Here is a 16329-nt window from a genome sequence, read left to right on the forward strand (position 1 = left end):
CCACTGAGCCACAACCTCAGCCCCTGTCCTTTTTATTACAATGACTGATATTTTAAGGTACTGTACATTCCTACATAAAATAAATGGTGTTATTAATTTTCTTGACCCGTTCGTTACCTTTGAACTGACAGTGTTCACAGTTAAACTAATTCTTATTTTTTTATTCTTTACAAATTATTGTTTCTTTTTTGGAAATCAATAAAAAGTATTTGTGTCTAAAAGGCATGACTCAAACATGATTAGTGAGGTTGAGGCAATTACAGAAAAATCATTTTTTGTGGGGGCAGTGCTGGCAATCGGTCGAAGGGTCTCACGGGGCCTCATGAACCCCGGGCCAGCCGGGGCAGTAGTGTGTGCCTGTAATCCCAGGGACCAGGGAGATGGTGGCAGAGCTCCATGTTTGAGGACAGCCTGGGCCATTTAGCAAGACCCTATTTCAAAATTTAATTTAAAAAAAATTATTTCAAATAGGACTGGGGATGCAGCTCTGTGTTAAAGCACCCCATGTTCAATCCCAGTACCAAAATAGAGAAAGAAAGGGGAAAAGAAGAAGAAGAAGAAGAAGAAGAAGAAGAAGAAGCTGGGCCTGGGCACATCTATAATCCCTGTGACTCAGGAGGCTGAGGCAGGAGGATCACAAGTTCAAAGCCAGCCTCAGCAACTTAGCGAGGCCCTGGCATCTTATCAAGACCCTGTCTCAAAATAAAAAAAATAAAAAGGACTGGGGACTTGGCTCAGTGGTTAAGTACTGCTGGGTTCAATCCCTAGTACAAAAAAATAAAATAAAAATAAGACAGAAAAAAGAAAAAACAAACAAACAAGAAGTCAATGACCCCCCACTTCTGTGAAAGTTTTGTATTTCTGTGCACTGTTTCAAATTTCAATTGAATTAAATGAAACTCACGTTTTAGTTCCTTCAACTTAGAGTATATTTGTAATCTTTAAATGAAGACCTCTTTAAGCATGAAGATAACTTGAAATATTTAGAAAAAGAGTCACTTTTGTAAAGTTAAATACATTTAATCTTTATAGATATTTGTTTTCTTGTACAATTGGACAACTGAATGAGAAAATACAACCCAGAACAAGGTTGGGGATGTGGCTCAGGGTAGAGCCCCTGCCTAGTGTGTCCTGGGCCCTGGGCTCAACCCCCAACCCTACAAATAATAATGTCAAGTTTATATTGCTTTCTACATACCAGGCCCTGTTTTAAGCACTTTACATCTATGAATTCATTTAATCCTCCCTATGGATTTAATGGATGGGTGTTATTATTATTCCCATTGATGTATTTATTTATTCATTTACTTTGGGTACTGGGGGTTGAACACAGGAGTGCTTTACCACTGACCTACATCCCAGCCCTTTTGATTTTGAGACAGTGTCTTGCTAAATTGCTGAGGCTAGTCTTGAACTTTTGATCCTTCTGCCTTAGACTCCCAAGTCACTGGGATTATAGGGATGCACTACTTCACCTGGCTTATCCCCATTTTTAAAAAAGAAAACAGAGGCTGAACTCACTCCCCAAAAGTCATAGGGCCAGGAGGTGTTTTTTAAAAAAGAGTTGAAGCCAGGCATGGTGATGCACACCTATAATCCCAGGAGAATCACAGATTCAAAGCCAGCCTCAGCAATTTGGCAAGGCCCTCAACAACTTAAGGAGACCCTGTCTCAAAATCTTTAAAATTTTAAAAAGGGCTGGGAATGTGGCTCAGTGTTGAAGAGCCCCTGGGTTTAATCCCTGGTATCAAAAAGAAAAAAAAAAAAAAAAAAGTTGATGTCCCATCAGGCAATGTAAGAGGGTTTTCTGAAATTTTAATGTGTGAACCCCAATAATTTTTCATCCTAAGAATCACATTTGCGATGAAAAGTGATCAAATGAAGCAATAGTGCCAAGCAGACACTCAACCTTCCCGAATGTCCATCTCACACAGAAAAAACTTGGACCCTTTTTTAAATGTCTGCAAATGCAAAACCAGAAGCAATGTTCCTTTGAGAAGAACTGTAACAGCATCAGCGCTGCTGCGTCCTTTATTATTTAGCCCACATGTCAGCTTGCTGTGTCCAGGCATGGTACACAGACATTTGGGTCCTGAGACCCGCTGATGAAACGCTTAAAAATATTTGAGAACCCTCGAGAGCTTCCGTTTATGTGAGTGACCTCTATCAATGTTTAGCAAGTTAGAAACTAAAACTAACAATTAAGAAAAGGTTTACTCCTTAATTAAGCTAGTGCATGTTTCCATGCTGCCCTCTCCATCGGTCTTAGTTGTTGTGAGTCAGTGACCTTCAAAACATTGGTGTCCCCTTCGGAGCCTCAGGGCCCTCGGAAGGCCTCCGACCCTCTTTATCTCCTAACAATGGCTGCTTACTCTGGCCTGACCATTCCCTCCAGGTCTTTTAGTTTAAAAATCTGTCCTATAGCTTCCACTGGGGCCCAGCCACTGGTCAGCAACAGAACAGGCTGCACCTGGGTCAGGGATTGTCCCCTAGGCACAAGCAGCTCTGGCCACAGAGAAATACAAAGAAGCAAAGGGGCTTTGGCTGCAAATCGCCCCACAACCAAACTGGGAGTCTCAAAGTACACATGACCTGATGGAAGGGGCGAAAGCAGGTTTTTGTCTTCTTCTAACTTTTTCAAAACAAAACAAAGCAATCTAGAAACTGTTCATAGAAGGACTGGAAGTTTCTCACCTAGTGTTCTGTTAAGCTTGAGGGCAGCAGCACTCTGCGGGCACAAAATGGCTGCAACAGCTCCAACTGTCAACAGTAGAAGGAGGGAAGGGCCAGGTGCAGTGGCCCACGCTAGTAATCCCAGGGGCTTGGGAGGCTGAGGCAGGAGGATCCCAAGTTCAAGGCCAGCCTCAATTATTTAGGGAGGTCCTGAGCAACTTAGTGAGACTCTGCCTCAAAATAAAATCTTAAAAGGGCTGGGGATGGGGCTGGGGAGATAGCTCAGCTGGTAGAGTGCTTACCTCGCAAGCACAAGGCCCTGAGTTCGATTCCCCAGTACCAGAAAAGAAAAAGGGCTGGGGATGTGGCTCAGTGGTTAAGTGTCCCTAAGTTCAGTCCCCAGTACCCAAAAAAAAAAAAAAAAAAAAAAAGAGGGAGGGAAGAAGAGTTAGCTCTTGTAGATTCCCCTATCAAGGGGAAGAATCCCAGCAGCCTCTGGATTTCCAGAGTTTCCCTTGGGTCCCCAAGGCCCATTCACTTCCCCTGATGGAATGAGGGGATGTAGCAATGATCAGCTGCTGCCCTGAGAAACCAGTTTCAGCTCCAGGGCCGCTGGCTGGGCCACTAGCCATATGTGCCAAATAGTCCCACAGGGTCCCCTCAGGGTCCCCTCCAGCAAACAGCATCAGAGAGAATAGCATGCTAAGGTCATACAGTAAGCAGATCCCAGGAGCAGGTTTTAAGTCCAGATCAGCAACTGGATATCCTGGTCCTAACCCTCTTTCTAAAGATCCACATCAGTGGTTGAAGTATGTTAGTTGGCCAAGATGAGGACACACAGAAACACACAGAGGTGACAGGGACTATCAGGGAGTTCCTAAACTCCCTCCACAGTGGAGAACCAGCACCCAGCTCCATACTCAGCAGAACTGACTGAGGGTGCAGGGGACCCCTGAGGAACCGGGCCAGCTCAGCAGGGTAGAACTATCCCTTGGGGCCAGGTAGGGAATGGACTGGAGGCCAGGAGGTCAGAGAAGAGGCTGGGACAAGGGTACAGGAAGAACACAGGCTCGGGAGCCAAAGCCAGGGCCTAGGGTACAAAGAGGAAGGGACAGAGCAGTCAGGGCGGGAGGACTAGGGCTGGGGACCAGCTGGCTTTGAGAGGGCTATAGTACCGAGGGGTCTGGCCTAGTGACTGGGTGTACAGTGGAACTGCTCTTCCCAAGACAGGGAAGTGTGGAGGCTCGGGCGAGGAGGGTGGACCCTGCTCAGTGCAGAAGCAGAAGGGACCACCACGACACTGCAGCCTGGATTATTGGGTCCTTGAAAATAAAATGGGCTCAGGCAGGTGTGGTGGCAGATGCCATGAACAGAGCCAGCCTCAGCAACCTACCAAGGCCAAAAGCAACTTTGTGAGACCCTGTCTCAGAATCAAAAAGTAAAAAAGGACTAGGGATGCAGCCCAATGGTAAAAATGCTGCTGGGTTTGATCCTTAGTACAAAGAATAAAAATAAAATAAAATAGGCTGAAAACCAGGTTTCCTATTTTAAGGCCCCTAGAATCCTAGAACTGAGTCACTGGAGATGACACTGAATGTCTTGTTCTTTGGCATTTTATTTCAAAATTGCAGCAAGAACAGAGAGAAAGTAACCAATAGCAGCACCAGGGTCTGGCATGAGAACGGAGAGATGCAAAGTCATGGCCAAGGCACATCCTTGACCCCCAGGACACGCAGCAGCTGGGGGGTACCTGATCCCTGGAGCCTGAGATGTGGGGTGAGGGTCCAAAATGCCTGATTCTGGCCCTTATGACTTTGGGAGTGTAGCGACCACGAGGGGGTGTCAGAGAGCCAGGAGTCCAGGCCCCTGGGGCCTTCCTTATTGCACTTCGGGTGAGTCAGTGGTAGGGCTGTGAGGGCCGGCTAGATGCTTCAGGTTGACTGATCTGAAGACTGTCGGGCGCGGCCGAGCATCACACTGGAAGCATCCACTCATGGGCTTTTGTTCCATACTGAAGGGCAACGGAGAAGTGTGAGGGGGAGCTGCACTGCAACTCCCACCAGGCCTTGGGGCATCCCAGACTGAGTGCTTTCGGAACTATGCCCCAGGGCCTCATGGGAAATGTAGTCCACTTCCCAGGAGGCCTACCAACAATCCCGGGGCAGGAAAATCAAGGCAATGGCACAAAGGCCTAAAGGAGATGTAGTTACAAAGAGAGGGGTTACTGTAAGGCCCCGAAGGATTTTGGAAAAAGTTGTTTTCAGCTTAGAAAGCCTGATCAAGCCAGAAGTGTAGTCCCAGGTCCTGATGCACAGTTCAAGTCCATAGGAGAGGCAGCCAGAAAACCCAGCTGCTCTAGTTCTAGAGCACAAGGAGCCCAGAGGTTCTTGGAAAAGCTCTCTTGGCAACTCAGAATAGAAATGCCTCCAGAGGCTTATGGGAGGAAGCATTCAAGGGCCAGAGGTTCGTATGAGGAAACCTTCTCAGGCCAGAGGGATAGCCCAGGGCCCCAGGGAATCTTGGGAGGCAGACTTTGTGGCAAGAGGGCAGGCTTGGGTCCCACAAACTCATGGAAAGGGGAGCTCTCCCACCAGGAGACCCAGGGCCAGACTCATGGGAAGGGGGCTTCTGAAACCCATGTGTTATCCTGGAGTTCCTGAAGCTTACAAGACAGGGTTACTCAGCCCTAAGGGCTGGTGGTCCAGGCCCCTGGGACTCCTGAAAAGCCTACTCACCCAGTAGGCTTTTGACCCAGAGGCCAACATGAGGTACCCTTATCATTCCTGGGATTATTGAGGGGGGCTGGGCTCCTAGTCCAGATGCTCAGGGGACACGACTTCTCTGGGGAACAAAAATGTATCCCATTTCCCCAGTGAGTCCAGCTCACCTGAATCGCCTTTAGCTCCTTCTGGAAGCGGAGAGTCAGCTCAGGCCCATTTTCCATAGTGGGAATGTGGAGGTGCTAGGGGAGAAGATGCCATGAGAACTGGGTAGCCCCTTCTCTCCTGCCCATGAGGTCCACCGCACCTCACCTTGTCTTCATACAGAATTCGATGCACAGGGCAGACCTGGCAAGCGGTGCCTGAGCCAAAGACTTCCCGCACCCGGCCCTCCTCCAGTGCCTGCAGCAACTCCTTCATGGTGATCTTGCGCTCCACCACCCGGAACTCACCCTGTGGGCAAGAGGCAGAGATCCCGGGATCCACAGAGCGATAGCCTGCTGCAGGGTGGTGAGAAAGAAGCCCAGGGAGGGTGACAGACCCAGGGAGAAGGGACAGAGGCCTGACATTGGACCCAGTCCCCACCACAGCCCCAACACGCAGGGACCCAGGCACAGGTACCCCACCGGCCCTCACCCAGGTCCGAGCCAGGTCCAGCAGACTCTGTCTGACTACGCCAGGCAGGATGATACCGTCCAGCGGGGGCGTCACCAGTTCCAGCACTAGGACAGCGTAAGGGACGGGGCATTACCACAACCTTCCAGCACTTGCCCATCCTCTTAGGGACCTCCCGCTGCCCAGAATCCCTGGCCTCTGCAACCTGCCAGGGATCATGGTATTGCCACTTCCTCCTGGGGTGGGTTGGTCATGGCGGGCTCACCCCCATCCTCGTGGGTCCAGTAGACGAAGATGTTCATGGTGCCCACCTCGGTGAGATGGTGGTCAGGCCCGTACAGCCAGAGGACCTGCTCGCAGCCTTTCTTTTGTGCCTCCTGTTGCAATAACACTGTGGGCCCATAATTCCTGGTGGAAGGCCACCTGGTCGGACTGGGCAGGGGATCCCACCTTCCCCCACCATGGCCCTGAAGAGTTGCCATCCCAGGGCTGACTCTGCTCCTCCCCAGCTCACAGTGACCCCAGCACAGACTCCCCAGCCTTTCCCTTAGGGTCCAGACCCTGGTGCCATGTCTGCCAGTGCCTGTCTTTTCCCGTTCTCCAGATCACAAGTGCTGGGCTGGGGCCACTTTCCTCATCCTTCATCAAACCGAATCCTCAAATGCCCTCCATGATCATTTCCAAAAAAACTGATCTTCTTTTTCTTCCTTGGACATTCACTGTGATCCTATCTGTCCCCTCCATCCCCACACATGTGGCCCCATGATTAGAAAACATCTACTACCTTTTATTTTCCTTATGTTTTTCTGTTTTTGAGATAGGGTCTCACTGTTACCCAGACTGGTCTCGAACCTGGCCTCAAATGATCCTCCTGCCTCAGCCTCCTGAGTAGTTGGGACTCCATGTGCCCACAGCAGCACTGGCTTTATTACCTTTTGAACCCAAGAAACATCCTTTCTACTCATAAGTAAAGTGTCACCTTCTCTGTGAAGAATGTCACAGTGTCCTATGTCACACCATCAGAGCCCATGTGGCTCTGGACCCTGGAGTTCCCACCAGACAGAAGCTCCAGAGGCAGGCTGGCTCTGACTATCTGTGCCCCTGGTTTCAGCCAGCACAGGGCCTGGTCTTGGGAGAGCTCATGAGATGTGTGTTGAAAGAACCTGAATGAACCCCCAGCCACACTTCCTGTCCCAGCATGCCAGTGGCCATCCTCCACCTCGGTCACTCAGGAGACCCGACTGCCTCCTCCCTACCCTGCTGAGCCCAGGCTATTGGACAGAGGATGACACAGGAGGTCCACGTGACTGTGGGAACCAGGAACGGGAGACCCAGCCCAAACTGGGTGATCAAGGGCAGGTGATGCTGGGGAGAGACCAATGAGCCAGATGTGGACTTCCTCTCTAGAGGCTTCCAGGGGAGCACCCTGGCTTTCCCGCTGACCTCACACAGGCCCTCCCATCTCTGAGTGCATCTGTCCATCTGTACAGTGCTCTCCTCCTCTTTCCAACACTGGCTTTCACCATTCAGGGAAGCCACAGGGACACAGTGCTTAGCCCTGAGCCCCACACACAGTGCGATGTCATATCCCAGTCCGTGGGCAGAGCTGCCCCAACATGTAAAAGAGGGCAGTGAAGATACCTGACGTCCAGAAACGCCCATAAGCCAGGGCACTGCAGTTGCGCCTCTGGTGTCCAGCACACGGGACATCCCAGGGGCACGGGGGCTACTTACCCTCCCATCTTGTAATCACCGACGCCACCCATCCAGGCCCGGATGAACGTTGGGTCAGCCAGAAGGGAGACAGGGGTCACGGAGTCTCCGGGGAAGTACGAACCCACAGGACAGAGAATGACATACAGAAGGGCTCGAGTAGCACTGCTGACACCCAGCGAGTCCTGGGGGCAGAGGGGCAGCCTCAGGCCTGGGAGTCCACTCAGCCTCCTCCTTAAGACCAGGAGTCCAGGCCCAGCCCCTTCCCTTCTCCGGCCCAGGGGTCCAGGTTCCCAGCCTCGAGGGCCCGGCTCACCTCGTTGCCCATGAGCACGGGCCGCACGTAGAGGCTGGTGCCGACACGCTCAGGAACCCAGGCCTTGTCCACCTCGATGAGCCGGCGGATGCACTCCAGCAGCTCCACCTTGTCGAAGCTCTGGTGGGCCCCACACGGGTCAGGAGGCCAGGAGGCGTGCAGCTCCCACGCACCCTGGCCCCTCCCAGGCGGGCGGGGCTACTCACCGGTAGGCAGAGGCGCAGGGCTGTGCGCAGCATCCGGTCCATGTTGAGCCAGGGTCGGAAGAGGCGCACCTGCTGGTCCGCACCTTTGAACGCCTTCATGCCCTCAAAGAGCTGCGGGGGCAGTTGTGTGGGAGCTCAATGCCACAGACCCCCAGGTCATCACGGACAGAGGGACAGCAAGAGACAACAGGACAGAGACTGACAGACCAAGACACAGACACAGATGGAATCAGAGCTAGGGAGAGTGGAGAGAGAGTAACTCGCAGCTAGAGGAAGTGACAGACAGACAGACACAGGGAGACTTAAGGTGGCCACAGACAGGAAGCAGTGTGGACCAGTACGAGCCAGAGAGAACACCCCACAGAAGGCCCTCCAGGTACTGCTCATGTTTTTCAGGAATGGTAAATTGTGAAAGTCATGGGTTTTTTAAAGAGCCTGGCATTTTAGAGAGATACTGAAATAGTTGTGGACAAAAGAAACCAATGTCCTGGATTTGCTTCTGATCACAAAGAAAAGTGGAAGAAGGTGGAAGTTCAAGGTGGAGACAAGGCTCTGGTGGAGCCAACCAACGAAGCAGGTGCCAGGACACGAGTGCAGCCTGTGATCTACTTCTGTGTTGCGAATGTCCCATACAAACTTTTTTTTTTACTTAAAAAAAGTTAATCCCCACTCCAACCACACTACTCTCAGGAGAAAGTTCAAGTCCTCCCCTTGGTTTCTGAGGCCCGGGGGACCTGGCCTCCCACCCGCAGTCTCCTAGACCAACTGCCGACCACTCTCCCATGGCTGCCACCTCCGACGCCTCCCACTCCCAGGGTTCACAGCAGCATGGTCCTCTCCTGGCTTCACCCACGTCTTCCAGCTCGTCTCATGGGGTTCAGCTTAAATGCACACCCCAGGGCTGGGCTGTGGCTCAGCAGAGTGCTCGCCTAGCAGGTACAGGCCCTGGGCCCCGTCCCCAGCACCACTGTCAAAACCAAACCAAACAGCAAAATACAACCAGGTAAATGTCAGCTTTATACCCCTGGTGGTGCAGCCTCTCCCCCACCCTCATCAGGGCCTAATCACTGCCCTTGGCTCCTGTCTGCCTGCCTGTCTGCTCCCCTGAGGCTGAAAGAGCCCCAGGGCACTGGGCATGCTCAGAGTACCACTGAGCCCACACCTAGGACCATGGTTGGCACAGCATGGGTTTTGTTGATCCAATGAATAAATAAATGGAAGAAAAATGAGTGAAGACAGCCAGGATATTTTGGAGAGAAAATGCAACTAATAAGGGGTAAAGAGGTGTGGGGGTGGGGTGCAGTGACACCAGCCTGGAACCCTAGGTACTCAACAGACTCAGGTAGGGCACCCAAAGTTTGAGGCCAGCCTTGGCAACTTAGTGAGATCCTGTCTCAAAATAAAAAGGGCTGGGCTGTGGCTCAGTGGTAGAGCACCCTGGGTTCGATCCCCAGAACTGGGATAAAAACACAGAGCTGTGGTTGGGAGCACTGGTGTATGAATGGGATGGACAACCAAACACCCACCTAGGAAAAAATTAAATTGGATCCCTGCCTCACACCAGAAAAATTCCAGAAAGACTGCAATTCTGAGTGGAAAAAAATACATATTAAACCATAAAAGCTATAGAAGAAAATGTAAGCTAACTGCCTTACATCTTAAATTGGGGACAGTCTTCCTAACTATGACACATCACAAAACCAAAAAATAAAAGAATGATTACATTTGATTCCATTAAAAAAAAAGAAAAGAAAAGAAAACCTCTGCAGGTTTGGGAACATAGCTCAGTAGTGGAGTGCATGGTTAGCATGTGCAAGTATGAGTTCAATCCCAAGTACTGCAAAATAAACAAAAATAAAATAGCTGAGAATCTTTAAAACCACCTAGGAAATTGGAAAAAATATAAAAGTTGGACAAAACCTGTCCAAGGTTTGGGGAAACAGGCTAGGCTGTTGAGTGTAGAAATTGATACAACTTCTAGAGCAGTCGATGTGGCAATACCTTTCAAAACTACCAGTATACATGCACTTTCACCCAGGTGTAGAAATTGATTGAAGAGATATTCTTGTACCTAAAGTAAGTGACAGGTGCACTTCATTGTTTATTTTAACTATGTTTATAATAGCACAAGACTGGAAGTAACCTAAGTACCCAATAATAGGGGACTGCCTAATAAAGTACATTGTTAGGATAGAATACTATGCTGCTGCAAAAAAAGATGGGAAGCTCCTTAGGGCTGCTACAGAATTCCCACAGCTCAGAGCTCCACTCCTACTTATCCTCTCCTACCTGAACCATCACCCCAGCCTTGACCTCCTGGCCTCCAGTCTCTCAACTTCAGTGTATACTCCACACAGCACGAGCAGGGTCTTATTATACCCAGGTTGGCCCTGCACCTCTGCTGTTCAGAGTCCTCCATGGCTCCCAGCACCCTTGGACAATGTCCAGTCCCTCGGTTTCTCTTGTGGCCTTGATAACCCCCCCTAGTGTCCTCTGACACACTCCAGTCCCACAATTCCTCCCAAATATGCCAGGTTTTTCCCTGTCTGGGCCTTTGCACCAACTGGCCCCTTTCCCACTAACACCCTAAGTTTCCTTTTTTGCCAGAAAAGGCCCCCTTGCTTTCAAGTTAGACTGGAAAGACCCTGGCCTCCACACTGCCTCATCAAAGCCCAGATTGCACCAAGTTGTAACCAGGGTGGAGATTTCAAGTGAGGGAACCAGGACCCCAGTGTGCAGCGTAGGAGGCCCCGGAAGGCTGGTAATGAATGAGTGGAAAGAAGCATGTGGAAAGCAAAACCAGAAGGTGGCACTGGCAAGAGACATGGTAAGGTTATGCACACAGGGACAGAGGTCAGTCACCACACCACCTGCAGGGAGTAGTGGAGGGCGGAGCAGGCTGGGTGCAGAATGAGGTTCTGGAAAGGCTGGATCCGGGGCCAGCCCCAGCCCTTCTTCCTGTCCCATTCCACCATCAGCATGTGGTCTGTGAATGTCTTCCCAAACACCAGGGGATCGCTGGGGCTGGGCTTCTTTTGAGGCTCCTGTGTCATTTGCAGCTGCAAATCTGCAGCCTGAGAAAAGATGGGAAACCCAGGTGTCCAGGAATCTGGTCAAAGGCACCAAACTGAAAAACTACATCTCCGTTGACCAGTGGTCTCTGGGAAATGTAGTTTCGTCTTTTCTCCAGGCTGCTGGGCTACCCCACTGCTACCCACCTGCACCTCCAGGCTGTGGACCTTTGGAGATGCCCAAATCCAGCTGCCAATCCCCTCCTCCCTCAGACCCAGGAGTCCAGGACCCCACTCTCCTCCCTGAGATCCGGAGTCCAGGCCCCAGCCCTCCTCCCTCAGACCCTGGTATTCAGGTCCCTCCTTTCACCTTGAAGTTGGTGGAGGCATATCTTCCAGGACCAGACAAACGCCAAGGGACAGGGAGAAGTTTCCGGGCCCAGATCTGTGATGGAAAGAGAAGTGAGGAAGGTGACATGGCCAGCAGTGGGAGACAGCAAGGGTTCTACTACTCCATTTGCCACATTCTGCACCTGGGAGGACCCTTGGTTTCCAGTGTGTAGTCCCAGTGCATTCAGGCAGAGCACTGAGTTCTAGCCAAGTGCCCCTAGCCCTGGTCCCAATAGAGCCATCCCCAAAAAGAGCTGACTCAGCTCCAGGCCCCTTCCTTCATGCTGGGCAAAGTCAAAAGTAAGCACCTCCCACCCCAGGGAACTTTGACCTCATCCTGAGACGAGCTCAGACAAGGCAAGGCCCTGGGAAGGTGCGCAGGTAAGTGGGGCCTCCCAGGGGACCCAAGTGCCGACAGGCGTTAGGCAAGTGTGGGGCCCATAGGCCACATTCCTTGAGAACTCAGGAGTCCAAGCCCCCTCCCTCCCACCTCAGAACCATGAGTTTAAAGACTTATTCCTTCAGGACATTAGATCAAGACCACCTGAAACCTCCAACTCAACGCCACGGGTGCCGCTTCAGCAGCGACTCTAACTCCCTTCAGATCTGGAGGCTCAGGGCAGCACAGGTCCTGGGGCCACCCAAGTCATCAGCAGACCATGCTCAGGTGCACACTTCCCTCGTGGCCCTCCCCAGGGAGAGCAGGCCACAGCGGGTCTGTTGGACTAGCAGGGTGGCCCATCCTGGTGATCTTCCACCTCACATGGCTTCTTTCCCAACCCTGCAGGAAGGCAGCTGGGTCATGAGGTTAAGGGGTACAGAGCAGGCTACCCGCTCCCTTGAGCCAGGAGAGTTGTCACCAACTGGCAAGAATGGACAAGAATGGCAGTGGTCACTGGTCAGCAGGTGAGTCATGGGGAGACAGGGTTATGGGGATGCAGTGTCACAGACTCTGGGCCATGAAGGCTGAGATGTGGCTTGGCTGGGGTGGGCCCAAGGGGCTCTGGGATGATCACTGATGGGAGTGTGCACCTCCCCCACAAGGCCTGTATGTAATAAGAAGCCTGCCTGGCCCTGTGGCCAAGGCTCCACCCAGGAGAGGACAGGACAGCCACAGTATGGAGAGGGAACACCAGTGCAGGACAGCCAGCACAGGGGAGCAGAGGGAGCCTGAAAAATGAATAAAAGAGTGAGAGAGGGAAGCAGAAAAATGAGAAAAGGAAACAAAAATGGAGAACAACCTGAAAAGAACAGGAGTCAAGGCCAAGAGCTACCAAAATGTATCTATCACAGAAAAAACAAGATATGAGAGAGAGAGAGAGAAAGAGAGAGAGAGAGAGGAGGAGGAGGAGGGGAGGAAGAAAGGAGAGGAGAGGGAGAGAGAGGGAAAGAGAGAGGGAGAGGTAATAAAGGTAAGGGAAGTGACTGAGCAGAATAAAGAGAAGCCAGGAGACAGCATGAGGAAGGAGAGCAACAGACAGAAGTGAGACCTCAGACAACCTCAAGCAGGAGACCAGAGAAGTGAGGAGAGAGGGAGAGAAAACATCTCAGAGAAGTTTAGAGGCAGAGCCAAAAGAGGCAGAAAAACAGAGCACGCCCATGAGGCAGAGAAGGCACTGGGCATGGTGTCAGAACCCTGGTGACAAGGAGTAAAGCTACCCTGCCATCACAGACCCCAACCTATAGGGTGGAGCCCAAAGGAGATGTGCAGGTAGCAGGGGGGCTACAGAGACAAAGTGTAAAAGGATTGAGGCTGAATTAAGAAAGAAAGGGGCCAGGCATGGTGGGGCATGCCTATAATTCCAGTGGCTCAAGAGGCCAGCCTCAGCAATTTAGTGAGGCCCTAAGCAACTTAGGGAGATCCTATCTCAAAATTAAAAAAAAAAAAAAGATTTGGGGATGTGGCTCAGTGGTTAAGCACCCCTGGGGTCAATCCATAGTACCAAAAAGAAAACAGAAATGAAGGGGGCTAGGCACAGTGGCATGCACCTGTAATCCCAGTGACTCTGGAGGCTGAGACAGGAGGATTGTAAGTTTGAGGCCAGCCTCAGCAACACAGTGAGGCTCTCAGCAATTTAGTGAGACTATGTCTCAAAATAAAAAGGGTTGGGCATGTGGCTCAATGGTTAAGTGCCCCTGGGTTCAATCCCCAGTTTGAAAAAGAAATGAAGAAGGGGTGCAGGTGCACAAGGAAGGGCTCTGTAATATGAATGAGCCTCCTCTGTGTTCCCTGTGGCACAGGACTTCTGTCCTGACAGAGCCCAAGAGTTTAATCATTAAACACCACAAGTTTTCCTGTCATAACCCCAAACTGTCCTTGTCACAGCCCAGGATTGACCCCATCACATCCAGAACTTCCCCTTTGTAGCCCAGGACTTACTCTCCATCACAGACCAGGACTATCCTATAGACATCACAACCCCAGATGGCCCCTGTCACTTCCCAGGACTTTCCCCACTAGAACCAAGTAGTGTCTCAACATAGCTCAGGACTGTCCCCTCTCCAAAGCCAAAATCTTCCCCCTCTAAATTCCAGAATTGTCCCTGTCAAGTTCCAGGGGCTGTGTCTTTCAGATCAAAGAACTATTCCCATGTCAGTCTACCCCACCATGGCCCAACACTGTCCCCTTCACACCCCAGGACATTCCCAGGGGGGTCCCTGACAGTGCCCATCACAGTTCAGGATTTGACCCCAGACTGTTTCCATTACAGGACAAACGGTCTTCATCGGAGCTCAGAAATGTCCCATTAGAGTTCAGGACTCACCTACTATGGTGGTACTCTGCCAACGCAGGATTCTCCACATCACAGCCCCAAACCATACCTGTCAGAGCCCAGCACTGTCCTACCCATAGCTCAGCTGTGTCACCATCAGTGCTCAGGATGCCCCTGTCATATCCCAGGACTGTCCCACAATGTCTGCCCAACACTATCCCCGTCACTCACTGAGACCTGGGGAAAGTGAAAATCTGCCCTGCTATTCATTGGCCTGGGATAAGAGACTTAGATAAAGTCAGGTGAGAAGTTAACAGGAAACATTTCTCCCAAGGTTATGCTGCAGCTGTCAAGGGTTGTAACTACCCAACGGTTTCCTTCCCAAGAAACTTTATTCTCTACGATCATAGGTTCTTCGAAACTCCGCTGTGTGACCTCATATCGCTAAGAAGAGACTGTCCCACTCTCGCCTGGAGGACCTGTCACTTTGACAGGGAGAAGCTGCCTCAATTTCTAAACCAGGTGCAAAGGTTCACATAAACATGCCCCATTTACCACCTTTCGTTCCAAGAAGCAGGACCCAGGCTCTGATTCCCAGCCTAGACCTGAGGCTAAGGTCAGTGCCTTCCTCCCGCCCCAGCACCTAGAGGTCCTGGGCCCCCGATCCCGGCGCCCCCCAACCCCAGGCTGCTGCCTAGCGACTCCCCACCAACGTTACTTCAGTCGCAACCTCCCGCCCCCACTCTGGGCCCGGGCCTTCCCGGGCGGGCCCCTCCTCCACGTTCCCCCCGTAACCTCGTCCAGGTCCCCTCCCCACCAATTACCTGCCCCCACCTCCGCCCATTAAAGCCTAGGGCTCGTTTCCAAGGGACCTCATCTCTTTACGCACCCCGCAGCGGAATCTCAGGGCCAGAGGAGCGGCGACAAGTAGGAAAGGTTGCGCTCCCATGATCCACCCGGAAGTGCGCCCCAACCCGGCGTTCCCCAGACCCCCGGCCGGGGCTGCGAACCCACCTGCCCCAGCGCGAGTGCGGCCATGATCGGTGCGGCGGGTAACTGCGCCCGCCCGGGGCGCGGCCCCAGAGAAAGTCGTTCCGGCCCCGCCCCACTACGCCCCCTCCCGCAGGATGCTTGCCCGCGGGCCACCCCAATCCTGCCAGACCTCCCCAATTGGGAGCCAGGCCCTGCTGCAGAGTACATGCGCTATACGAGACAGGAACTTAATACGCTCCTCCCTCATTTTTATTTTTCTTTTCATACACGCAGTAGTTTTTGAAAATGCATTTCCATAGAGATTATCATGAAGTGCCCGCCAGGATAAGCATCTCGAGGTAAGAGAAGGCAAAAACCAGGAGCAGAAAGTTCGGTTTACACAATCCCTTTGTGAAAAAGAAAAGCTCACTGTAAATGTCAGCGGAGGCATAGAGAAATGTGACTTTTGGAAAAGGACTCTGCTGAGTGGGACAGATAGAAATGAAAAAGGAACTTCGCTCTGCAATCTGGATACTTTTCCTGTTTGAATATGGCTTTTCTTAACAAGGAGAAGCTATATGCGTGTTATTTGTAACTCTGAAATAAAAACCATACAAAGTTTGCCATGCCTCCGCCTAGTCCCTTTAATCAGTGAAGCCCGAAAAATTACACACACTCACACCCCTAACTCATCAGTGACCCTCAAAGAAGAAACCCCAGCGCAGGGCATCTTGGTTACGCCCCTCCAGGAGCACCTCCCCAGCTTCAGGACCCCAGAGGCAGAGTTAGCCAATCGCAGTCCTTCAGGATCCCTCTAGCAATTCAAACCTGAGGCAGTGACCCCCTAGACTGTGCTCCCCCATCACTGTGTTCCCCAAACTTTTCGTGATCAGTGGTCTCCTAAATCCCTGCATCCGCGTTACAATTACACCAAAATCTCATCTTTGCTGTGTTCTCAAAACGAGGTCCCTAAGCCGTTGTACCTCCATAATTTTGGGA

At 51.5% G+C, this 16329-nt stretch overlaps 1 protein-coding gene and 1 long non-coding RNA gene across 6 annotated transcripts; one reads left to right on the top strand and one right to left on the bottom strand.

Moving 5' to 3' along the window:
• Positions 1-4270: 4270 nt before the first annotated feature.
• On the bottom strand, positions 4271-15516 carry Bcat2 (branched chain amino acid transaminase 2). 2 transcript variants are annotated; one of them, XM_047529260.1, is made up of 11 exons: positions 15373-15516; positions 11625-11699; positions 11114-11317; positions 8244-8354; positions 8038-8157; positions 7743-7906; positions 6274-6416; positions 6030-6115; positions 5706-5846; positions 5561-5635; positions 4271-4684 (listed from the first exon to the last, which is right to left on the bottom strand). In XM_047529260.1, exons 1-11 carry the CDS (start codon positions 15394-15396, stop codon positions 4646-4648), a joined length of 1182 nt encoding a protein of 393 aa, XP_047385216.1. In that variant the 5' UTR covers positions 15397-15516; the 3' UTR covers positions 4271-4645. The 2 variants fall into 2 exon arrangements, with proteins under 2 accessions (XP_047385216.1, XP_047385217.1); XM_047529261.1 differs by having other exon boundaries at positions 15248-15424.
• LOC124967172 (uncharacterized) lies at positions 11988-15950 on the top strand. Of its 4 annotated transcripts, none has more exons than XR_007105472.1 (4): positions 11988-12025; positions 12170-12311; positions 12432-12550; positions 14769-15950. It is a non-coding gene; the product is annotated as an uncharacterized LOC124967172 (long non-coding RNA). The 4 variants fall into 4 exon arrangements; XR_007105473.1 differs by lacking the exon at positions 11988-12025 and having other exon boundaries at positions 12074-12311; positions 14769-14974; positions 15255-15950; XR_007105475.1 differs by lacking the exon at positions 11988-12025 and having other exon boundaries at positions 12080-12311; positions 14769-14974; positions 15625-15950.
• Positions 15951-16329: the final 379 nt, after the last annotated feature.

The sequence above is a fragment of the Sciurus carolinensis genome, chromosome 16 (assembly GCF_902686445.1).
Source record: "Sciurus carolinensis chromosome 16, mSciCar1.2, whole genome shotgun sequence".
NCBI classification, from domain to species: Eukaryota; Metazoa; Chordata; class Mammalia; order Rodentia; family Sciuridae; genus Sciurus; species Sciurus carolinensis.

Coding starts and splice junctions, on each gene's coding strand:
- Bcat2 (XM_047529261.1), bottom strand. CDS start 15,307: ATGGGAGCGCAACCTTTCCTACTTGTCGCCGCTCCTCTGGCCCTGAGA. Junction 8,158..8,243: donor CCCTGCGCCTCTGCCTACCG/GTGAGTAGCCCC, acceptor GGGGCCCACCAG/AGCTTCGACAAGGTGGAGCT. Junction 5,847..6,029: donor TGGACCTGGCTCGGACCTGG/GTGAGGGCCGGT, acceptor TCTTGCCCACAG/GGTGAGTTCCGGGTGGTGGA.